This window comes from Mastigoproctus giganteus, chromosome 2 (assembly GCF_048544385.1).
Source record: "Mastigoproctus giganteus isolate SK-2022 chromosome 2, ASM4854438v1, whole genome shotgun sequence".
Lineage (NCBI taxonomy): Eukaryota > Metazoa > Arthropoda > Arachnida > Uropygi > Thelyphonidae > Mastigoproctus > Mastigoproctus giganteus.
In genome coordinates, this window is record NC_143576.1 from 146,229,566 (window position 1) to 146,256,427 (window position 26,862).

The window sequence follows — 26,862 nt, forward strand, 5'->3', positions numbered from 1 at the left end:
GATATATAGGAATTTTTCTAGCAGGGATAAGGAGGTGATTATTCCCTTGTATAAGGCAATGGTCAGGCCACACCTAGAGTACTGTATACAGGTCTGGAGGCCTCATTTCAAGAAGGATGTAGGGATGCTGGAACGAGTACAGAGAAGGGCAACAAGATTAGTGAATGGAACAAAGGGGTGCTCTTACGAAGAAAGGCTTAAGTTTTGCAAATTACAGTGTTTGGAGACTAGGCACCGGCGAGGTGATCTGATAGAGGTGTATAAAGCCTTGAATGGTTTGAGCATGCTGAATGCTGATGGGATTCTTCCTCTTGCTCAGAATAATCACCTGAGAGGGCATAAATTCAAATTGAGAAAAGACAGATGTAGGATAGACATGAGGAAATTTGCCTTTAGCCAGCGGCTGGTTGGTTGGTGGAATAAACTTCCATCCCTTGTCGTGGAAGTTGATAGCCTAAATAAGTTTAAGGCTCAGCTGGACAGGTTTTTCGAACGAACAGAGGGGTGAAGTGGAAATGGTTATTTTTTATTTATTTATTTATTATTTTTTTATTTATTTATTTATATATATATTTTTTTTTGGCTGATGCTGCATAAGCTTGCTTTCTTGCATCAAATGCCTCTACTAATGCTAATGTGCAACAGTATCAAAAGCTTTCCTGAAATCCAAGTATATGATATCAAAATTTTTTTTTACATCCAGTTCCTTTGTGACTTCATCATAGTATCCAATCAAATTGGCCAGACAAGAGTCCCCTTAACAAACCCATGCTGTGTCTGAACTGTTACTGCATTCTTGTGTAGGAGATCGTGTATCACCTCTTTAACCAGTGACTCCATTATTTTCCCCGGAACAGAAGTTAAACTAACAGGTCTATAATTATTTGTGTCACCCTTTGCACCCCACCCCTTTGTGAATTGGGGATATATTTGCACATCTCCAGTCCAAGGGGACTTCCCCTGAATCTAAGGATGCTCTCATAATTATGGCTAAGGGTTTGCTAACTTCCCTCGCTATCTCCTTTAATATAACTGGATAGATTCCACCCACCCAGGTGCCTTTTTTATGTTTAACTTGAACAAATTTTCCTCCACTGTGCTCTCAGTTATTACAAAATACTTAGTTCCCTGTTAGAGTTTGAGAATCTTTTGGCATTCCCCGCCTTGAATAACTCCTCATATGTGAATGTTGATGCAAAATACTCATTCAGTTTTTGAGCTACTTGAGCAGGATCATCAATAGTTAAAATTGCCTATGTTAAGTGGACCAATATGATTCAACCCTTTCCTTCTAGAGTTTACATAAGTAAAGAACTCTTTGCTGTGTTTCTTTGTATCCTTTGCCAAAGATTTCTCGTAATATGCCTTTGCCTGCCTAACCTCCTTTGTAACTTGAATACAGACTAGCTTATATTTGCTTTAGGCTTCTGTGTCACGTGATAATTTATATGCATCCCATGCATTTTTATTTTCTGCAATGACCCTGATTAATTCATCTGAAATCCATTTAGGCGTGAACCATAAGGCTGAGTTGTTCCTTATTTCCTATTTATGTGTTATACTGTAATATAGATTACCTGTTAACATGTCTCACTTGGGATCATTTAAGAAATTGACAATTTTGAAATTTTATTTTTTAAATATATGAAGCATTGCTATTTGATGTTAACTGGCGCACGAGTACTCACACTCTAGGCTCCATTATTCTAATGCCCACTGTGTAAATGGTTTTTTGCTTATTAAATATTATTGAGGTTTGTTGTATTCTTGTTTAAAATTAGTAGTGCAGTTGTTATTTCTGTTTATTTGTAAAATGGATAAAAAATTTCTTATTTGGCCTTCAAAATTAATTAATAATAACTGGTGGTGTAAGAAAGAATTCTTCTGTTATTTTATTGCTATAAACTAAGTTTGTGATGTTATGAATTTAACTGTATAATGTAATACATAACATAACTTGGTAGCATAATATATATAACATTTAGCATTAGTAAAGGCACATGATGCAAGAAAGCAAGCTTATATAGCATCAGCCAAAAAAAAAAAAAAAAACTTCTCATTTCATCCATCCACTGGCTCCAAATTTTTATCTATTTCTGCTTTAAATCTATTTAAGCTATCAACTTCCACAACAAAAGATGGAAGTTTGTTCTAGCAATCAACTACCCACTGACTAAAGGCAAACTTCCACACATATATCCTACAACTGTCTTTTGTCAATTTGAATTTATGCACTCTCAGGTGATTATTCTGAGCAAGAGGAGGAATCCCATCAGCATTGAGCATGCTCAACCCATTCAAGGCTTTATACACCTCAATCAGATCACACCATAGGTGCCTAGTCTCCAGACACTTTAATCTGCAAAACTTAAGCCTTTCTTCGTAAGAGCAACCCATCGTTCCATTCACTAATCTTGTTGCCCTTCTCTGCACTCGTTCTAACAGCTCTACATCCTTCTTAAAATGAGGCTTCCAGATCTGTATAGTGTACTCAAGGTGTGGCCTGACCATTGCCTTATACAAGGGGATAATAACCTCCTTATCACTGCTAAAAAAATTCCTGTATATCATTGAACAAGACACCATGAGCTACCCTTGCAGACTGTCTGCACTGCTCAGAAAACTTCATATATGCGGCACAATTAGCCCATGTCCTTTTCATTCTCTATCACTGTCAGTGTAGTACTACAGAGTTGATACACTACTCTGAGGTTACTACTTCCCATATTTAGTACTTTACATTTGTCAATGTTAAACTTCAGTTGCCATCTCTCATCCCATCTGCTCAACTTTTCTAGATCCTGTTCCAGCAGCGTACTGTCATTAGTGTCATTAACAACCCTGCCAACCTTCGTATCGTTTGCAAACTTGGACATTAAGCCTGATATACCATCATCAATATCATTTATAAATACAGAAAACAACAATGGACCCAACACCGAGCCCTGAGGGACTCCACTAATAACATTAGTCCATGAAGTGCAGTGTCCATTGATTACCACTCTGTCTTCTCCCACTCAACCATCCCTTTATCCATAGCAGCAGTTTGCCTCCAATGCCACACATCTCAAATTTGTGCTGCAGTCTTCCATGTGCAACAGTATCAAAAGCCTTTCTAAGATCCAAATATATGATATCAAAGTTATTCCCTGCATCCAGTTCCTTTGTGACCACATCATAGTATTCAATCAAATTGGTCAGACAAGACTTCCCCTTAACAAAACCATGCTGTGTATGAGCTGTAACTGAAGTCTTATCTAGATGATCCTGCAGTGTGCTTCTTTAACCAGTGCCTCCATTAATTTCCCTGGAACAGAAGTTAAACTAACAGGTCTATAATTACTTGTGTCGCCTTTTGATCCCCCTTTGTGAATTTTAATCACATTTTCACATCTCCAGTCCATGGGTACCTCCCCTGAGTCCAAGGAAGCTCTCATAATTTTGGCTAAGGGTTTGCTTACTTCCTTTGCTGCCTCCTTTAATATAACTGGACAGATCCCATCCACCCCATGTGCCTTTTTTATGTTTATCTTCAAAAATTTCTTCTCCACTTTCCTCTCAGTTATTACAAAATTATCTAGCTCACTGGCAGAGTTTAATTCACCTCTGGCATTCCCCTCTCTGAATAACTCCTCATGTATGAATGTAGATGCAAAATACTCGTTTAGTTTATTAGCCACGTGAGCAGGATCATCAACAGTTGAACCATCAATATCCAGTGGACTAATCTGATTCATCTCTTTCCTTCTAGAGTTTACATAGGTGAATAACTCTTTGCTGTTTTTCTTTGCATCCTTTGCCAAGGATTTCTCATAACCTGCCTTTGCCTGCCTAATCTCCTTTGTGACTTGGTTAGAAACCAGCTTATAACTATCATAGGCTTACATGTCATCCTTAATTTATATGTATCCCATGTGGCGCCTCCGTAGCCAGGTGGGAAGGAGCAGCAGTGCATAGCACACGCTTCTTGATTAGACCGGGGTTCGAGCCCGTCACCACTAATACGGAGGATACGGAAAGGTCAGGGAATGACCACCGCATATCCCGGAGCAATATGGCCTTAGTTGCTAATGCTACTAAAAACCAAATAACAAACAAACAAACGTATCCCATGCAGTTTTCTTCTCTGCCACATGTCTCATTAGTTCATATGACATCAATTTAGGCCTAAACCTTGAACAATATTTCTTAGTTGGTATGTAAAACCTAGTAGCTTCCAAGATTAAGTCTTTGAATGCTTCCCATTTTGTATTTGCTGTTTTTAACATCATCAGTTGGTCCCACCATATAAAATTTAAATACTGTCTCAGACCTCCGTAGTCGCCTTTACGAAAGCAAAAATCCTTTCCTTTACCCCTGATGGTAGTTACCTCTTTGAGTAAATCCCACTTCAGCACACTGTGATCACTGCCACCTAGTGGTTCCTTTATCTGCAGTTTCTTATATACAGGCTTGTATACAGAGTATCATGAAGAATCACTACTGGTAATCAGATCAAGAGTATTACTCCGTCTAGTTGCCTCCCGAACATGCTGATGTAGAAAACAATCATCCAACCCTAAACTAATATCCCAATGCAGTTATAATACCAGATATCTATATATATATATATTTTTTTTTTTTTCAAATTTTTTTTTTTTCAGTATCGAGTATTATCCCCGAGTTTCGTTATATAACTACTGTATCAAGTTATGTATTAATCAATAATGTTACATTTGTAAAATCTAAGTTGTTATATGTATTTAGTTAAAAAAGTACAATTTAATTGACAATGAAGTTTAACAAGATTAATAAATTTTACTGATTAATTGATGATATTATATACTATACTAAGCTAACTCTTATCTAGTATGGGATATAACATTGTATTGTATAACAATGGCAGCATGTTACGGACACTAAGTATTAATTAACTTTCAAAATCTCGCTATCTAAATTCAAAATAAACAAAGGATCTTGACAAGGTCTATAAGCTACTTATAGAAAATAATTTAATATAACAATTAAGTCAATAAAGTGGCTGAATATAGCTAAAAACTGGTGTTCGCCGGAGCTGCAAAAACTTGTAAAACACGCGGATTGGATACCCTTATTGATACCAAGTAAACTTTCAGTTTGCACATGTAGGTGGCTCGTCCTTTTTTGGGCATGATTTAAATTCGTGGCCTCTTCAGCGCAATGGCCATATGTAGGCTGGTTTTGGGCACAAGTATGTGTATTGTGCCCAAAGTGGCCACGTCTAAATCATTTGGGTATAACTACATGCTCCCTGTAGCGGTGGCTGCCCCAGTTTATAAATATTCTGTTATGCTGGCTGATGGTTTTCCACGCAGCTGGCAATAGTTCCACAACCCAATTTGTGACTGTTCCCTATCTGGATCTCATTTGATGTTTTGGTGTTATTGGGCTTGTGGGTTCCATGTCCGGATGATCTCGCTGGAGGTTTCTTGTATACAGGGTATCTCAAAAATATTGGTACAAATGTTTAGGGGAGGTAGGTAGCATCTAAAGGAATATGAATCGCCTAGGAACCCTTAACCGGAAACGTCACCGTAAGTCGGTAGATGCCGCTGTTCATCAGTTCGCAAGAGGGAAAATTTCTGGTTTACTTACTCAAGCAGTAGTCGCTGCACGAAGAGCATTCATCGATATACGAACTGTGAGCTGGCAGACCTGCACCTAGTGTATGGATTAGCAGAGGGAAATGGACGAGCCGCTCAACGAATTTATGGAGAATGTTTCCCAGACAGACATGTACCGGACCACCGCTTGTTTGCGAGTGTGCATCAAAATTTGTGGGATTATGGGTCATTTAGAGGTAACAGGAGTAGTGCGGGCAGACCATGTTCGACGCGAACTCCCGCCATGAAATTAAGTGTGTTGAATGCCGTCCAGAATACCAGAATAATCCTACTACCAGCACACATGCCTCTGCCTTAGGAGCATCTTGTTGAAGTGTACAGTGTGTCTGGCACGATGATTCCTTACACCCCTTTCATCTCCAAAGGGTTCAGTTACTGCTCCCCTTGCGCGTGTTCCTTTTGCGCAGTGGTTTCTCCAAGAAAGTGTTCAAAACTTGAATTTTCCAGCTTATGTTTTGTTCACGGATGAGGCTTATTTTACTCTGGAAGACTTATTCATGACGGGGCGCCTGCTCATTATGGAAGGCGTGTTTGTGACCATTTGAACAGGCATTTTGGGCGTCGCTGGATTGGCCATGGTGGACCCGTTGTCTGGCCCCCATGCTCACCTGATTTATCGAGCCTTGATTTCTTTTTGTGGGGGCCCTCAAATCTATCGTGTATGAATCGCCTGTGGAGACGGAAATGGATCTCGTGGCGAGACTTGTCTGCACTGCTGCTGCTGTCAAAGAAACTCCAGGTGTATTCGACCGTGTCCGCCAATCCGTGCTGCGTCAGTATCGCGCATGCATCGCATCTCATGGTGGAACCTTCGAGCATCTGTTGTAACATCATGAAATGCATCCATCTTGTACTCCATTGTTAATATTATGTCAAATAAATGTTTGCCACTAATTACTGTCTTGTGTCATTTCTGCTTCTTGTGCCTCTGCTACTACTTACCCCGTGATGTTTCCGGTTATGGGTTCCTATACGATTCACATTCCTTTAGATGTTACCTACCTCCCCTAAACTATTGTACTAATATTTTTGAGACACCCTGCAACATTTCTGGGGTCAGGTCATTATCCGTGTCGTAGATTACGATGCTCGGTCCTCTTCTTTTGGGTGGCGCTGTTTCCAGGCCAAGGGTTTGGATCTTTGGATTTGTAATTATCTTTTTTAGCATCCTCTGCTGTCTGTGTCTCAATTATCACACCTATATTATGCATTTTGTGGACCGACTTGGTTTTAGTCATCTTTAGATCATTTGCGAGGTTTGTAATGACAGTGTTTTTTACCTCTTCGCTCATGGGATGTTCCTCTGTGGAGGTTGGTCAGAGGATGACCAAATGTGGTGCTGGTAGGAGAGTCTTTCGTTTTAGTATGTTTTCTGCGGTTAACACATGCGGTTCTTGTGTTTTGGTCCTCAGCACATTGTAGTGGGACAGGGCATGCTGTGGCATTTCTTTCGCCCTTCCTTCCTGATAGGCTTTCAGTTTGGCATTTGCAATTTCATACTTTGATTGAGTGTCAAGAAGTATGATCTCTAGTTTGCTCCATATGGTGACTATGTCGGCTCGAAGCACTGTTATTATTCTATTTGTTTGTTCTTTAAAGAGTGTTTCGAGTGCCATTCGGAGCACAAGTATTTGTTGGAGAACAGGGCCCTCAGGGATGCTAGGGTCCAGGACATGTTTGTCCTGTTTTTTTACTATCGCCTGTCAAGTCTATCTGTGGGATTGCAGGGTCTTGCTGTTCTTTTTGTTGTGCCTGACTATGCATCTCCCTCTTGTTCTTGTGTTTTGGTGCTGGGGTGGCCCTCACCTTGTCAGGGTTTTCCTGCAAGTCCACGCTGGCTGGGTCGATTCCTGGTCCCATTTGGGCATCTGCAGGTGTTTTTTTTCCATTTTTTTCTTCCATAGTTCTCAGGTTTTCCGGATAATTAGAGAAACTTTGGATTAGTGGGTACTGGGTCAGCAGTTAGGAAGGGCTGCCAAGATGATGATGATGAATGGAAGTTGCCACAAGTCCGTAGCTATAATAGTAGCTGAGTTACAGCTCGCAGAAGATTGTTTATCCCCCACTGACACAGATATTGGGAGGGAACAGCCAAATTAAGAAATGTTCCCAGAAGAACAGAGCAGATTTCTCTGGGGGCATTTCAGGATGCTGGAAGCGTTAGCAACACTTATATCTGCATAAGTTAAATACTTTACAAGTTGAAACCAAAAACCATGTAGAGTCTATGGTGGGGGGGAATCATTAAATACATGTTTTTAAGTTAATTTTACCCAATTGAAGGCACAGTTTGTTCGAACAGTCTTCCATCTCAGGTTTACACTGGTGGGAGCACCCTTCCCAGTCAGTTGCAGCATACTAGCATGGCCACTGTGTTATATCGGCACCTTTCTATAGCCTTGCTCCAGCCACATGGTGACCAGTGCAGTCTGGAAAACAAAAGATATAGATACTAACACTAGTAATCTGCTAAATTCACAATAGAATGTTCAAAATTTTTTACCAGGGGGGATCCTTTAAATAGCATCTTTGAAGGAGACCACAATTTAAAAATTAAACTAACGTTCAACCACATATTTAAACAGAACTTTTACGAAGCGTTGTGACACATGTCCACGCTGGTTCGGTGGCCATATTTCTTCACCCCTCAGGTGAAGTAGTGAGCAGACACGTTATCGTTGGCGTTGAGTAATTAAAGCATTGAAACACATGAATAGATCCATAAACCAAGAGACAAATCTTGCCATGTTGTTCTTCATCCTTAAAAACCTTTGTTATGCAGAAAATCCAAGCTGTAGCACAAGTTAAAATCACTAATTTATATTGAAATGAACGGAGCAGTAATTAGTATGTCCACTGAATAGCGGCCATATTGACGATCACCTTCCTAGGAGTACAGTGGGCAAGGAAAGCAGTTGCACCTGCCAATCATTGCTTTGTTCCTGTACATTTGCCGAAATATGGGAGTCAACTTGTCAATCGCTACTTTCCCACTGTTTTGCTTGTCGCTGTTAAGTGCATATGGGCCTAGGCCCTGGAGGCATGTATGGGATGAAGTTGTTAATTTATGTACTATATGTTGCCGCCATGTTGGAGAGTGTACACCATTCTGGAGTTTTACTGTGATATTTATTTGATCTTGAGAATGCAGAGGTAAATAATTACATAGGTCATTTCCTGATTAGATATCGACCAGTGCGTTTCAGCAGGTGTGTGTCTTTTACGTAGAAAAGGTTTGACTTACTCTGATACCTCTACATTTTACGTAGAAAAGCGTGGGCGAGCAAAGCTCCTTAGTAATTATTATTTATTGAACAGCCCTCCACTGTCCATCCCCTCTAATATAAGAGGGGATGGACAGTGGAGGGCTGTTCAACAGTGGAGGTGGTAAGGCTTTTTTGGTTGATGTTATATAAGGTTGCCCACTTGTATCATTTGCTATTACTAATGCCCAATGACATATTATAATGCTTATATTCTTCACTAAAAAGGGGGTGGGGCAACTCACTGTGTTTCTGGGCTGTAACGTGAACAGAAATGAAAGCAAGTGCCCATTATTTATGTAGAAGAGCCCATTATTTATGTATCTAAAATGCTTAGATGCTTTGTGATTTTTAATGTAAATTGGATGATACCTATAATTTTTGCAAATTCATAAAGAAATGGGAATGCAAATTCCTCTAATTATTGTTAATGGCTCCACTGTCTCACTAAACATAAATTTTACATTTTTTGCTATCTAAACATTTAATTCATCTAATCACTTGACATGGTTTTAGTAGTGGGTTATCTGACAGATGACTCTCAAAAATAACATAACCACATTAACAATTAATTGATTAAAAATCTAAAATTTTTTCTGGCTTCCTAAATATAGTGGAACCTTTATTGCAGTAGTTTTCGAAGTAATTTTATTATGGTTTTTCCTTCAGAAATTGTGTGCAAGAACCACTCAGGTGACCCACCACCAGCTTTGCAACTATTTTACTTTTGTTTGACGAGTGGTGTTGGCACTGCACTAATGCCAATGTCGTCTTTGTTTATAGTTTCAGCCTACTTGTTTCTCTTCTACCACTAGGTCATAAACATTTAACCATTTACTCAATAAACAGTCTTACTGTAGTTTTTGAAAGATTATTGTTTTCATATAGTAAATATGGGAACACAGAACCTGCCGTTCTCTCAAGATGATCACTACATTGCAGGAAGAAAGGTATGTAGTTTCAAATGGCAGGCACAGTGAAGTGCACCAGATTTGAAATAAACATTAAAAATTGAAGTAACTAATAGTATCGAACATGTGCAGTGTTTTTTAATTTTTTAATATTTGTATATACATAATAAGCAGAAATAGTTGTGCATATGTGTGTTTGAAATTTCACAGATTTAATGGTCTTTTAAACTGGAAAATGGGACAGAATAAGAGACATGTTACTATTTTGTCTAAAATGTTGCATTTTTCAGCAGAATTAATTTTTTTTTTTGTTATTCTGAAAATAAAAGGTATGAAATATGCAAAGTTTTAAAATGTTTAATTCTTTATTAAAACTTAAAAAAGTATATACAATAAGTACAGCAATCCATTAAGAAAAGATAAAATATTGGCATTGTTCAAGTAGAATTAAAAAATGAAATTGAAAGAAAAATGTTGAAAAAGGCTCAATTGCAGAAATCAAAAAAAAAAAAAAAAAGTAAACTCTTTGGGCTACTCATGTGATTGTCCATACATGGTATACTGTAATTTTGGAAAGAGGAGTGAATGCCACATTGAAGCAGCTTTAGATCAATAATACTGAGTTCTGTCTTAATATTCTAAATGACACCTAGATGGCTAGCAGAATTTTTTCCATATTGAAAGCAGATTTTTTTTTATATTATATGCATGAGGTCTCAGCAATTATGCCAGCTTTGAGAAATTGTGCCTTCAGAAGGAATAACTCAGTGATCCATTTATGTATTCTTGAATGATAGATTTCAGAAATGGTTAACAGTGAATAAGCACGTGCTGATTATAGCAGATCTCAGTCTTATCGAGAACAAGATCTGTTACAAGAATTTGGTGAAGTGAAAGCCATAAACATTCCAAAGAGACAAACCTGCTACTTGAGTCATTTTGTTGTTGATTTTATAGTGCATCATCTTAAGCCACATAATTGTAGTATACTTCATCAGTATGTTTGCATGCCAATTTTCATGCTTACAAATACAGAATAACTGGCAGGGAATGGAAAAAATTTTCCATTCCCTGCCAGTTATTCACATGAATTCACATGAAATCAGCTAATGACAGTCCCATTTGAAGAGACTTTTAAGAATTCCTCTGGTCTCCAAAGGAATTCAAACCCAGATTTCTCCAAATGAGTGACAAATTGTATCCAGTCATGCATCAACCAGTGACATCTATGCAGTTTTAAACATTATTAGAAATTTGCAATAGTTTTGTAATAATACAAATAATTTTAACATTTTATGTGTTACAGCACTGAATTGAAGCTAAGAAGAGCCTCAATTCAGTGCTGTTACTGACCGAAATAGACCATTTCTTCTATAGGTGTATATTGGTAATAGCAAGTCCAATTTGAGATATCTAGTTGGTATTTGTGAACCAGGTAATATGATCCATAAATGATCATATTATCTGGTGAACCTGCTGTACTACTAAGAAAAAGGTTCTTTGACTTAGTTGGTGACTATTTTATCTTCTGTATGGAAAGTTTAGGTATTAATCTCTATTGATGAATGGTGGAACTTCATTAGGGCAGGGGTATGGTATTCACCCGGCTCTGAATTAGTCAAGCAAAGGTAGTAAGGGTTTCTGCTGGGAAACCCTTTTTATTCTACAGAACTGACTTTTGTGTTAAGCAGTTTACAGTCAAAAAACACAGGTGCATTGTTATCTAAGTTGACTTCACTAAAATTCAACTTTTCTGCAGCACAACTTGTAATACTAAGAAAGATCTTTTACATCTATTTCCATGTATAGAGTTTCTGATTTGATTAACCATGTTCACTGTTATGTATATAATATTAAAGCACCTTTTTGTGTGCTAATGTGCAGTATTAATTATTATATACAGTTGTATATAATAATTAATACTTTTACTCCAAATAAATAATGCTGACCTGTGCAGAATTACTAGATGATTAAGGTATAAATTATTTGATATAAGAAGCCATTTTTCTAAGTAAAGATGCCAATTTATTGATTGGAATATAGTCTTATTTATTTTATTATGTATTTATTTATTTATTTATTTAACTTACATATTTAATTACTTATTTATTTCTTTTCAGATATGACTGTTATTCAGCGTATTGGATTAATTTATTTTCTTTACCTCTTCCTCTACTCTGGATTAGAATATTCACTGACATTTCTTACTCATATTCGATTTATGTATACAAGGTTAGTGAACTTTATAATATTTCAAATTAATATTTCTTTAAGAAAACTGGATTTGAAGGAATTTCATCACCTTTTTTCAAATATCATATTAATCTTTGTACCTATTTGTTAACTCTTTCAGTTTCTCTGAAAGATTTCAGATTTTTTTGTTTTACAGAACACTTAACTTCCAGATTTCAGTGAAGTTTGTGTTGTTTTCAAATAACTTGTGTTATATTTTTCAAAGTATGAACCTTACAAATTTATCAGTAATGACTCAAAGTCACATTGAGGTGGCAGTCTCTGCTCAAAATTAGTGATGAAGATGCCATTTACCTTCTAGTATGTAATATCACTGAAAAAGCAAGCTGGCTTTAGGACAGGATTCTCAACTATGGATCACCATCACATAATATCACAGCTAATGGAGAAAGCAAATGAATATAAAATGCATGCCCGGCATTTGTGGATTATTATGAAAAGGCATTTTACTCCATACAACATAAGGCAATGTTTTGGGCACTGGAAAGACAAGGCACAGACATCTCATACATTATGATTTTGAAGAAAATATATGAGAATGCTACCTGCTTTATTAGACTAGACAAAGACAGTGGCAAATTTAAAATTGAGAAAGGAGTTCGACAAGGAGAAACAATATCTTCAAAGTTGTTTACTGCTGCCCCTGAAGACGCTTCAGATTTAACTGGTTGCAGGAAGGGGATCAATATGAATGGAGAATACCTAAACCATTTACAATTTGCAGACAACATTGTGATCAAAAGCCATAATCCCAAAGAATTAGAGGAAAATCTTAATCATTATGCAGAGTTAGTAAGGATTTCGGACTAAAGATGAATATGGTTAAAACAAAAGTAATGATGAACAAGTATACCACTGGAAGGGATATAATCATTGAAGGAGCAGAAATTAATAAGTGGATTCATATACTTATCTTGGACAAGTCATAATTATAATAATAATCATTGACTTGTCCAAGCTGTAATAATGATAAATGGCTGGAAGTCAAGAGAAGAAGAAATTTTGGATGTATAGCATTCAGGAAATATAGTCACATACTGAGGAGCAATATCCCAATTTTTCTGAAACGTAAAATAATGAAGCAATGTGTACTCCCCACCATGACTTATTGAAGTGAAACTTGGGCATTCACCAAAAGAATGGAAGAGAAACTGAAAACTACACAGGAAGAATGGAATGAATTATATTGGGAATCAGGCTGTTGAATAAGAAGAGAAACACATGGATCAGGCAGCAAACTCAAATAAAGGATATTCTTATCAAAGCTAAAGAACTGAAATGGACTTTGGCAGGACACATAGCTCAAAGACATAATGACAGATTCACTAAGAAAATAACAGAATGGTACCCAAGAGGAGCTAAAAGAAAATCTGGAAGACAACAATGGAGATGGACAGATGAAATTCAAGAGTTTGTGGGCAGTAAATGGATGGTCATTGCACAAAACAGAAGGAAATTGCAGATAATGATGGAATATCAATAGAATTCCATGCTAGAAGGTAAATAACTAAAACAGGATTTGTATTATGTTTAAAGACTAGGCAAAGATCATATTGAACTCCTTATTTTCTCAAATGCATGTACAGAATGATTTTTTAAAATGAACATCTTTCAAAGATGGCTTTCCCTAATGTTTTACTTGCTTCTGAATTACAAGATCTTAAAAATATATGCTGTTGTTAAAAATGAGTTCTAATTACAGATTAAAAAATCACTGCATCCCACACATTTTTGGGGAAAAGTGATTGAGTTTATTGAAAATAGATGAAAGGAAAAAAAAACAAAACTTTGTACAAAAAACATTCCAGTAAGCCAATCATTTTTATGATGTTTCAGAATCCTTGTGAATATTATTGTCAAGTGTGGAATACATAGATGAAGGTGGTTTCAGAACTGTTGCTGTGGTTTTTATATTCTTTTAATGTTATGGAAAATTTAGTTATTGTTATAAAATTATCTGAATATTTTCTGGTGATTCTGTGAATATTTTAATTTGAATATTAATATTTACTTTAGCATGCAGCAGGGAAAGATGTATGTGTTTAGTGGAGTCATAATGGCCATCGTTCAAGGTTTGTAAAATCTTCAGATGAGATATTAGTATGTTTGTAGCTTACATTGCATACTTCTTCACACATATACCGAAGATTCTCAAATCCATTTATTTATTGGTATAACTGGCATTGAGAATTGGGAATATTCTTTTTGCTACTTTAAGTTATTTCTTATGATGTCATACTTTATTATCTCTTAAGTATTTTTGCAAAAGTACAAGGGGAATTTGAAAACTTCATGGCCTGAGTATGAAGGATTTATTTGAGGAGATTTTTAATGTGTTACTTTTCAAAATAGTTCCCTTTTTAGTTAATGCACTTTACCACCAGTGCTGCAATGCATTGATTCCAGCTGTGATGAAAGCTTTTTTCTCTTGGACTTTTAGGAATGCATCCACTGCATCAATGACACCACTGACATTTGAATAAAGAAAATTGGTGGGAAAATGGATACCAGCCAGATTTGTCTTCAAATTAGGAAAATAGGTGAAGGTCCGATAGTACTAGATCTTGTTAATATGGGGGATGGTCCTGGATTTCAAAATTGCACTTGTGTAGTGCAGCTATGGCAGCAACAGACTTTTGGGCAGACACATTTTCCTGGTGAAACAAGACTCCTTTTCTGAGTTAATGTGTCCCTGTGACTATCTGGCTTTTCTGAAGGTAATTGATTAGCAAAGCTTCATCAGCATACCTAAAACCGATGCCATCACCTTTGCCAGCAGAAGGAATTGACGGCTTTCTTTGGAGGAGGAGGAGAAGGGCTTTGTTTCCATCATTTGGACTGCTGCTTTGTCTGTGGCTGAAGGTGATGGACCCAAATCTCATCCATGCCCACAAACCTTGCAAGCAAAGTTGCTAGATATGCTTTAAAATTATGTAAATATTCACTTAACTTTACATCTCCTGATAATTTTTTATCTGCTGGGACCCATCATGCTTACACCTTTTTCCATAGCGAGAACCTTTGTTGTTATGTGGTGGACATGTTCAGATAAGAGTCCCAAGATGTTGGCAATGTACTGAACTGTCATTTGTTGATCACTCATCACCAGATCATACACAGTCAAAAACTTGTAGAGTGATGGATATTGCTGGGTTAAATTCCAGGCGCTTCCTCCTTTGTTTAAATTCTGCTGTCTACTTCTTAACCAAGGAATAGGCATCCTCCCTTTCCCATAGTGTTGTAACCATATCTTCATGAATTGCATATGCCATTAGTCTCTTGTTTCCCAAATATTGGATGACTGGATGATGACTGATTTTGTCTGCCTTTCCTCATTCACATAACTTTTCAACTTCAGAACCTGTAATTATATAAGGCATAATTAAAACTGCATGAAACTTGATGTGTTATTGTTTGAAGTGTTATACGCTAGTACAGAAATTTTTAACACTGTACTACTACCCTTTCATATTCAGCTTTGAACTTTCAGACACCTCTGGTATTTATCAAATCATATATATATTTGAAGTGTGCTACTTTACAAACTCTGAAATCCACCACCATTCATATTTACTACATTTCCAAAATATTATAATTTAGCAGGAGCATAGATTTTTTTTTCTGTTAGTGGTTTATGATAGCTACTAGAATTAAAGCTTATAGTGCAGGTTTTATGAATATTTCTGACTGATATATATTGGTTAATAATAATATTAGAACTGTAAAATTAAAACATTTATGATGGCAATATCCCAGTTAAAAAATAAATAAATAAACTTTTAGGTTGTGTGTGAGTTGATTTTCACATTCACCATTAAACAGAAGTTTAACAACTTATTGGAAAATAAATTCCTTTATTTGCCAATAAGTTGGAAATAGAGTCAAAATATATATGAAGAGTACTTAGAGTTGTAATATATAGGATATTTTATAACATGGGCCATACTGTCAGAATTGATTCTAGATTTAAAAACAATGAAGAAAGTTCATATAAACATGTGTCAAATTCTGAATGGTTACGATGCTATGGCTGTTTGAATTTAAAAGAAATAGCTATGGAATTTTCATTGATTAAAAAAATAAGAATAAGCAGCCATACTTAGTAAACTGTTCATTTTAGAAGCATGTTTGCTTATTTTTATTATTTTTTTTTTTACCATTGAGAACTCCAAACCATATTTTAAGATTGAACAGTAGTAGCTCTGTAACTGTTCAGAATTGGACACACATATTTTTTTGATTGTTTGGCATGGATTGAACAAGATGCTGAAAACATGCAGGAATGGAGTACCATGCAGACATGAGTGTGTCACACAGTTCCTTGAGATTCGATGGAGGTGTAGGCCTGGAGCGAACAGCCCTTTCCAGCTCATCCCAAAGATGTTCAATAGGATTGAGATCTGTAGACTGAGCGGGCCATTGCAGCAAAGAAAAGTCATTGTCGTGTTCCTGGAACCATTTCATAGTGATTCGGACTTTGTGCACTGGCGCATTATCCTGCTGGAAGTAACTATCTGACTGATGATAAACTGTCAACATGAACAGATGCACTTGGTCAGCAATGATCTTTAGGTACGATGTAGCATTCAGACAATCTATGGGTATCAATGGATCCAACGTGTGCCAAGAAAACATTCCCCAGACCGTAACACTGCCCCCACCACCTTGTACAGTAGTCGTCAGACATGATGGGTCCATGGATTCATGTTGTTTTCGCCAATCTCTGAGCCTTCCATCAACTTGATGCACCAGGAACTTTGACTTGTCAGACCAAGAAACTGTTTTCCAATCCTCAGTAGTCTAGTGCTGGTGTTGCTCTGCCCACAGGTTTTTTTTTTTTTTTTTGATTTGGTAGTTGTTGGCGCATCGGCTTCTGTGGCCATATTGCACCTCCCAAGGTTTTTGCAGTACTTTGATCCAAGCCCGAGGCGGGAATCGAACCCGCAACCTTTGGGTTGCCGGGCAGGTACTTTACTCACTCGGCTAGCCCGGTCGGCTATGCCCACAGGAGGCATGCTCTCTTGTTCTTCATTGATAATAAAGGTACGCGATGTGGCTGTCAGCTGTTGTAGCCCATTCACAACAAAATGCGACTAGTGGTCCATTGCAATATTTTGTTCTGCTCACCAAGGTTGTATTCTGACGTGATGTGCGACATTGTGGCCTGTCTGTTTGCTTGCACAATTCTAGCCATTCCTCCTCTGACCTCTCTCATCAACAAGCGATTTTCTTCCACAGGAGTGCTATTGAGAGGATGCTTTCTGTTTGTTGCACCATTCTTGATACACCTTTGAAACTGTGATGCGTGAAAAGTTCAGGAGAACTGCCGTTTCAGATATGCTTTGTCCAGCACGTCCTGCACCTACTACTATGCCACATTTGAAGTCCGTTAGATCACTCCTTTTCTCCATTTTTGCTACAGTTTGTATGCTTAACTGATATTAGAAAGGTTGTTCTGCTGCATTTATATCCACAACTGCGGTCATGTGACTTGCAACATTGTGGGACAAACTAAACAAAGCAGGGGTGTACCTAATAAAAAATGAGCCCACTTCTAACCCTTATCCATTAGGGTTAGAAGTGGGTTCCTGCAGAGATCAGTCCTTAGCTTACTCTTTTTTTCTACTTTTTATTGAAAAGTTGCTTGTAGTGATAGGGCGATTATAATCCCACTGTATGAGGCAGTTGTGAGACTGCACTTTCAATATTCTGTTCACCCCTGGAAACTAGGAGGGGCCACAAATTCAAATTGAGGAAGGACAGTTGCAGAATAGATGTGCAGAAGTTTGCCTTTAGTTAGTGGGTGATTGATTGCTGTAACAAACTTCCATTTGTTGTTGTGAAAGCTGATAGCTTAATTAAATTTAAGCAAGAACTAGACAAACTATTGGAATGAGTAGGTGAAATGGGAGGTTTTTTTTTTTTTTTGGCTGATGCTGTATAAGCTTGCTTTCTTGCATAATTTGCTAATGCTAAACTACACTCAGATGTGTTAGGCTTCATGAAAGTGTACAGTAACTAGGTACTTTCTTCCTTGTGATAAGCTGTCTTAAAGAGGATGCGATTGAGCTTTATAGGACTCTGAGAGGAGACAATAAAATGAATAAAGGTGAAAGTTTTGCAGTATTAAGTGACACTAGAGCTAGGGAACATAAATTCAAACTTTGGGGAAAATATTAGTAGTGGCAAAAAAAGTGTTAGTAGATGCAAGAAAGCAAGCTTATAAAGTATCAGCAAAAAAAAAAAAAAAAAAAAAAAACCACATCACCTGTTTATCCCCTCCAGTGAGTTGTCTAGTTCTTGAATTTATTTATTCAAACTACCTACTTCCACCACAACAGATGGAAGTTTGTTCCAATATTCAACTACTCTTTGGATGAATGAAAACTTCTGCACATCTATCCTGCAACTATCCTTCCTCAATTTCAATTCTCTCTCTCTCTCTCTCTCTCTCTCTCTCTCTCTCTGTGTGTGTAAGCGAGCGAGCTTGTTCAATTCATTCAAAGCCTTAAACACCTCAATCAGATCTCTTTGCAGGTGCCTAGTTTCTAGATGCTGCAATTTGCAGAACCGAAGCCTTTCTTAGAAAAAGACATGCTGGATCATAAGGAAGGTCTCTTATCTTCATGGGTAGGCTCAGGGAACTTAAATTTCTGCTATATAGGTACCTGCAGCAAGAGTGAAACAAATTGTGTAATGGTTTTTTAGATCGTAGGTATAGCTTAGCTTAATTTTTCAGCACTCACCTCATAGTAATCCACTTAGTTGGTGGAAAGTTTTACCACATACATAGTGGTTATGAGATTCTAATAACTTATGGGGATTATAAATTTAAAAACTAAGTTATGGGCTTTAAAAATTTTTTCTAAGAAAGGAAAGTGCACCTTTCATTCTATGGTTATCTAATTAAAATAAATTATATCACTTCATTTAATTCATTAATTTAATTTAATTTATTTTAATTAGACAACCATAGAATGGAAGGTGCACTTTCCTTTCTTAGAAAATTTTTTTAAAGCCCATAACTTAGTTTTTAAATTTATAATCCCCATAAATTATTAGAATCTCATAACCACTATGTATATGGTAAACCTTTCCACCAACTAAGCGGATTACTATGAGGTGAGTGCTGAAAAATTAAGCTAAGCTATGCCTACGATCTAGTCGTTACATCACAGCGCATAAGGACTCCTTAAAATATCAACAGTAATGGTTATTTTCTTTCTTTTTTTTTTTTTGCTGGTCCTGTAAAGGCCCTGGATTCTTTGAACTGTATGGCCAATGTTAATATTTGCATCTGTTCAAGATTCGTCTAGAAATTTCAGTTAGTTTGATAATTTGGACATTTACATAAAATGGCCAAACCATCAAAACCACTATCTATTGGAAGAGGTGGAGCAGAGTTGCCATGGAGAATATGATATACAGTCCATTCTGGTTATTTGGGACACATCGGGGACTAGTGCATTTTGGCCCAATTAAGCGGCTGCCCCAATTATCCGAAGTTTCGCTTAAATAGTTAAAAATACAATGCACCCCCCCCCCCCTTTACAACTGGTTCACTGTACAATCAAATCACGTTATGACGAACTCAACATAGTAAAGTACCGTTCACTATACGATGTGCAGTAAGCGCCGGTCATTGTGATCCCGTTTGTGAATTGAATTTTAATTCTATTAAACAGCGATTCTAATTAGCAAAAATAGGAGGAATATTATCCACAGGCTATAAAAGTAAAGATATATTAAGCAAAAATTTACCCTTTATTACCTTACCAATTAAAAAAATAATAAATGATATGTGAAAATCGGAAGAATATACGTGATAATCGGAATAATTAATACGAACTGTAATATGTACACACGAACTAGTTGACATTTCTGTTCACTGACATTTGTGGGTAGGGGTTAAAATTTAAAACAGTAAAAAGATAAGCAATCAATAACAAAGAACACGGCACACACAAATTGCAAGTAACACAACGTGCGCAAGTGAGAATGGAGTAATGAGTTACAAAGCTTTAAAAATAGGAATGAAGAGAAGATTCTGAAAATGAATTTTTTATATAATTGAAGATTTCATGGAAGTGCAAACACATTTCACCAAAATAACCCACAGAATTCCAGCTGTCGGTATTATCGCAAATTCAGTAAGATTGAAGTTTACTGTCCGTTTATGATAGATTTCACTAACAGAAAAGCCCAGTAAACAGGTGACTGCTAATTGTTTTTATTGTTTTATGGTTGTGACCTCCAGAATTTCGACCGAACCACGTGGTACCGGCGGAGACAATCGTAGGGTAATCTCCAGTGCTGCGGTCTCCTGCCCCGATTAAACGGCATGCTGTCCCAATTAAGCGAAGTAAACCCTGGCTATTTTCTCGATTGGTTTCTATTTTTTAAGATTTGCCCCAAATAAACAGCTGCCCCGATTAACCGGTGGCCCAAATAAACAGAATTCACTGTATTTTGTTTTGCTTATGTGGAATTTTAGGGCAAAGATGAAGAGGCCATTAACAAAATTTTTTTAAGAATTTATGGATGGAGTATTTGTTCCTTGTTTGTGACTTTGTGTGTATGTTACGTCATCTGCATAATAGCCAAAAAGAGGGTAGGAATGAGAGGTAAATAAGAAAAGGAGGGGGGTTAACAAAATAGCCATGAAAAAGAATGGATTACCGTCTGATATTTCCTTGGTTGTCTATCTTACGAAGTTGTTCCTTGCTGGATTTTTATTAAGAGTCTTCCAAATGTTGGAGTAGGACATTTATTTGAAGGCTGCCAAATTAGGCTAAAGCTCTGAGGATTGGTAATTTTAGGTACACCAGACAAGTTACTGTAGATTGGCCTGAAAGTGAGTAATAGATAGCTGTTGGATTTGCAAACAGCTGGAAGGAAGAGTCTTCCAAAGCAATTTCTCTAGCCATTTGAATAGTGACAATCTCATGGCTCAGTATCTTAAATCTTCCCTCTCTCTGGCAGTTTTATCTTGAGAAATAGTACTATTGTTAATGATAGCCAGTTCTCTGATACAGTTGATTTCTAGTATTTTGTTGAATAAGATGGCCAGTATTTTGATTATGAAGGTTGCCACTCTGATTCGCTAATTTGGAAGGTTATCCAGTTATATAATAATGATATTAAGTAGGAGACTGGCGGAATTACTTAACAAGTACAAGTCACTGTTGAAAAAAAGCCATGAATTAGGGTTGAATTTGAAAGTGTCTGAAATTCTTCCCAGACACTATAAGAGGGAGTATATGATGAGGGCCTTGTTGATCAATTCGGCCCTGGAGAGATTGTGCAGTGCTTAAGAGGTAGAATTTTTCTCAGCCTGGTCTGTGCTTGTTAACCGGAGAGAGTGCTTCTACAGGGATGAGATACACTTAAATAGAAAGGGTGCAAGAATATTTGCTGATGCTATCAAGGCAGTGTTAGGTGCGTTGGAAAACTACTAGGGTGGGGGATATGCGAACTAATAGATTAACAGTAGCTGCTGGTAGAGGTGAAAGTGATTCTTGCACTGCTTCTGTTGGAATGAGCAGCAGTCTGGAAAACAAGATGCAGGGGATTTCAGAGAATGCTAGGAGTCATTGCGGTACAAGTAAAAACATGGGCTGTATTAGGGTAGCTAAGAATAGGAACAGATGCATGTATACTTGCGTGTACACCAATGCTAGGAGTTTGGTAAATAAATTTGATGAATTTGAGGTGTTGGTCAAAACATCAAAGGCAGATATTGTTGGGATATCAGAAATATGGGATCACACAGATGTAAGGAATGCAAAAGTAGAATTTGGGGAGTACAATGTGTACAGGAAGGATAGTAAGGGAAGAGAGGTTATGCTATTAGTTAAGAAACACATAAAATCCAAGGAACTACAGCCAGTCGACATGGCTGGACAGTGCAGTGTTGAGTCAGTCTGGTGTGACATAAGCACTGGGAAATCAAAATTTAAAGTAGGAATGTGTTATAGGCCTAATGACACTGATGAGTATAATAAACAACTGTACAGGGAAATAGAGTGGGCCAGTAAATCAGAGAGTCTTATAATGGGCGATTTTAATTTTCCATATATTGACTGGAATTTGTGAGTAGGTCACTCCCACACTAGCAAGCTTTTGTGGATTTATTGGATGATTGTTTTCTACAGCAGCATGTTCGCGAGGCAACTAGAGGGAGTAATACTCTTGATCTGATTATCAGTAGTGATTCTTCATGCATTAAGAATCTGCAGATAAAGGAACCACTAGGTAGCAGTGATCACAGTGTGCTGAAGTGGGATTTACTCAAAGAGTAACTATCATCAGGGGTAAAGGGAAGGGTTTTTGCTTTCTTAAAGGTGACTACGGTGGTTTGAGACAGTATTTAAATTCTATACAGTAAGACAAACTGATGATGTTACCAACAGCAAATTCAAAATGGGAAGCATTCAAAGAATTAATCTTGGAACCTACTAGGCTTTTTATACCAACTAAGAAATATTGTTCAAGGTTTAAGCCTGAATGGATGTCAGATGAACTAATGAGACATGTAGCAGAGAAGAAAAATGCGTGGGATACATATGTAAATTAATGGGTGACACGGAAGCCAAAGGATTTAAAGAAAAACAGCAAAGAGTTCTTTATTTATGTAAACTCTAGAAGGAAGGAGATGAATCAAATTGGTTCACTGGATATCGATGGTTCTACTGTTGATGATTCTGCTGAGATAGCTAACAAACTAAATGAGTATTTTGCATCTATATTCACACATGAGGAGTTATTCAGGGAGGTGAATGCCAGAGGTGAATTAAACTCTGACTGTGAGCCAGATGATTTTGTAATAACTGAGAGCAAAGTGGAGGAGAAATTGTTGAAGATAAACATAAGAAAGGCACCTGGGGTGGATGGGATCTATTCAGTCATATTAAATGAGGCATCAGAGGAAGTAAGCAAACCCTTAGCCATAATTATGAGAGTTTCCTTGGATTAAAGGGAGGTACCCGTGAACTGGAAATGTGCAAATGAGATCCCGATCCACAAAAGGAGGATCAAAGGGAGACACAGGTAATTACAGACCTGTTAGTTTAGCTTCTGTTCCAGAGAAATTAATGGAGGCACTGATTAAAGAAGCACTCACCTAGACAAGACTTGAATTATAGCTCGGACACAGCATGGGTTTGTTAAGGGGAAGTCTTGTCTGATTAGTTTGATTGGATACTGATGTGGTCACACAGAAACTGGATGCAGGGAATAACTTTGATATCATATAATTGGATCTTAGAAAGGCTTTTGATACTGTTGCACATGGAAGATTCCTGTTGCACATGGAAGATTGCGGCAGTGTGGCATTGGAAGCAAATTGCTGCTATGGATAAAGAGAGTGGTAATCAATGAACACTGCTCTTCGTGGACTGTTATTAGTGGAGTCCCTCAGGGTTCAGTATTGGGTCCATTGTTGTTTTCTGTATTTATTAATGATATTGATGATTGGATATATTAGGCTTAATATCCAATTTTGCAAAAGATATGAAGGTTGGCAGAGTTGTTAGTGACATTAATGATAGCACGCTGCTCCAACAGGATCTAGAAAAGTTGAGCAGATGGGCTGAGAGGTGGCAACTGAACTTTAACATTGACAAATGTAAAGTACTGCATATGGGAAGTAGTAATTCCAGAATAATGTATCAACTGTGTGGTACTACGCTGACAGTGGTAGAGAATGAAAAGGACTTCGGGGTAATTGTGCAGGCAGATATGAAGTTTTCTGAGCTGCGCAGATGGTCTGCAAGAGTAGCTCATGGTGTCTTGTCAATGACATACAGGAATTTTTCTAGCAGGGATAAGGAGGTGATTATCCCCTTGTATAAGGCAATGCCCTCTCAGGCTATTATTCTGAGCAAGAGGAAGAATCCCATCAGCATAGAGCATGCTCAAACCATTAATGGCTTTATACACCTCAATGAGATCACCTCGCAGGTGCCTAGTCTCCAGACACTGTAATTTGCAAAACTTAAGCCTTTCTTCGTAAGAGCAACCCTTTGTTCCGCTTACTAATCTTGTTGCCCTTTTCTGTACTCGTTCCAGCAGCTCTACATCCTTCTTGAAATGAGGTCTCCAGTCTTGTATACAGTACTCAAGGTGTGACCTGAACATTGCATTACACAAGGGGATAATCACCTCCTTATCCCTGTTAGAAAAATTCCTGTATATCATTGACAAGACATCATGAGCTACTCTTGTAGACCATCTGCACTGCTCAGAGAACTTCATATCTGCCTGCACAATTAGCCCCAGTTCCTTTTCACTCTCTACCACTGTCAGTGTAGTACCATACAGTTGATATGTTACTCTGCGGTCCTTTACATTTGTCAGTATTAAACTTCCACTGCCACCTCTCAACCCATCGGTTCAACTTTTATAGATCCTGTTGCAGCAGCGTACTGTCATTAGTGTCATTATCATCAATGCCAACCTTTGTATCGTCTGAAAACTTGGACATTAAACCTGATATACCATCATCAATATCATTAATGAATATAGAAAACAACAATAGACCCAACACTGAACCCTGGGGGATTCCAGTAATAACATTAGTCCACGTAGAACAGTGTCCACTGATTACCACTCTCTGTCTTCTCCCTCTCAACCATCCGTTTAACTATAGCTGCAATTTGCCTCCAGTGCCACACTGCTCTAATTTGTGCAGCAGTCTTCCATGTGCAGCAATATCAAAAGCCTTTCTAAGATCCAAATACATGACATCAAAATTGTCTGCATCCAGTTCCTTTGTGACTACATCATAGTATCCAGTCAAATTGGTCAGACAAGACTTCCCCTTAACAAACCCATTCTTTGTCTGAGCTATAACTGAAGTCTTGTCTAGATGATCCCTCAATGCTTCTGTAACCAGTGCCTCCATTCATTTCCCTGAAACAGAAGTGAAACTAACAGTTCTGTAATTACCTGTGTCTCCCTTTGATCCTCCAACGGGGTCACATTTAGACATTTCCAGTCCACAGGTACCTCCCCCGAGTCCAAGGAAGCTCTCATAATTATGGCTGAGGGTTTGCTTACGTTTTCTGATGCCTCCTTTAATATAAATGGATAGATTCCATCCACCCCAGGTGCTTTTCTTATGTTTATCTTCAACTATTTCTCCTCCACTTTACTCTCAGTTATTACAAGATTGCCAGAGTTTAATACACCTTTGACATTCCCCTCCCTGAATAAATCCTCATGTGTGAATGTAGATGCAAAATAATCATTTAGTTTGTTAACTACCTGAGCAGGGTCATCAACCATTGAATCATCAATATCAAGAGGACCAATCTGATTCATCCCCTTCCTTCTAGTTTTTACATAAGTAAAGAACACTTTGCTGTTTTTCTTTGCATCCTTTGCCATAGATTTTTTCGTAATCTGCTTTTGCCTGCCTAACCTCTTGACTTGATTACAGACCAGCTTATATCTATCATAGGCTTCTGTCTCACCTGTTAATTTATATGTATCCCATGCATTTTTCTTCTCTGCCACATGTCCAATTAGTTCATCTGACATCCATTTAGGCCTAAATCTTGAACAATATTTCTTAGTTGGTATGAAAAGCCTAGTAGCTTTCAAGATTATTTCTTTTAGAAATAAAAGAAATAATCTTGAAATAATCTTTTTGCTTCCCATTTTGAATTTGCAGTTGGTAACATCATCAGTTGGTCCTACCGTATAGAATTTAAGTATTGTCTCAGACCACCATAGCCACCTTTACAAAAGCAAAAACCCTTCCCTTAACCCCTGATGGTAGTTACCTCTTTGAGTAAATCCCACTTCAGCACACTGTGATCACTGCCACCTAGTGGTTCCGTTATCTGCAGATTCTTAATGCATGAAGGATCACTACTGATAATCTGATCAAGAGTATTACTCCCTCTAGTTGCCTCCCGAAAATGCTGCTGTAGAAAACAATCATCCAATAAATCCACAAAAGCCTTGCTAGTGTGTGAGTGACCAACCCACAAATTCCAGTCAATCTCTGGGAAATTTAAATTCCCCACTATAAGACACTGATTTACTGGCCCACTCTATTTCTCTGCACAATTGCTCATTATACTCATCAGATTCATTAGGCCGATAACAAACACGTCTGATTTTTCCTTTCCCTTCCCATTGCTTATGTCACACCAAACAGATTGAACATTTTGTTGTCCACCAACATCAATCGGATGGACTTCCTTATAGCGCATCCACACTCCCCGGTGAATCTGTCAGTTATGCCTGCGCAGGCACGCCTGTACAAGTCTACCAGATGCCCGTATTGCAACCACACCTGTCACCATTCATTCATTCATTCAGCTGACCATGGTATCGACAGACGTTTTAGCAATAGTTGGCTTATTATTTGCAACAAAGTGTTTTTTTTTCATAGAATTTGTAATTATTAATGAAAGTCGAATAGGGAAATCCCTCGATTTGTCAGTTCACCTGCCACATCGCTATTCACGCTCCAGTTTGCCTGCACAGGCCACTCCGGTTCAGGCAAATCGAATGATTTTTCATATTTCCTCTGGTCGCCTGTGCAGGTAAAAATAACTGTAATTTTATCATCCACACCCTCCAGTAGACCTATACAGGCATGCCTGGACAGGTCTACTGGAGGGTGTGTAGTGACTTTTAGATTTTGTGTTTCTTAACTAACAGCATAACCCCTCCTCCCTTCCTCTCCTGTCTATCCTTTCTGTACACATTGTACTCCCCAAATTCCAATTCTGCACTGCTTATGTCTGTGTGACACCACATCTCTGATATCCCAACAAT

General features: G+C 37.7%; 1 protein-coding gene across 1 annotated transcript in view; it reads left to right on the forward strand.

Moving 5' to 3' along the window:
• LOC150089643 (solute carrier family 75 member 1-like) overlaps positions 1-26,862 on the forward strand; it is a 170,217-nt gene that overhangs the window by 74,439 nt on the left and 68,916 nt on the right. The window contains exons 7-8 of the mRNA XM_090368709.1: positions 11,937-12,048; positions 14,086-14,141. Coding sequence (XP_090224835.1) covers positions 11,937-12,048; positions 14,086-14,141 — 168 coding nt within the window. The remainder of the gene's footprint in view (positions 1-11,936; positions 12,049-14,085; positions 14,142-26,862) is intronic.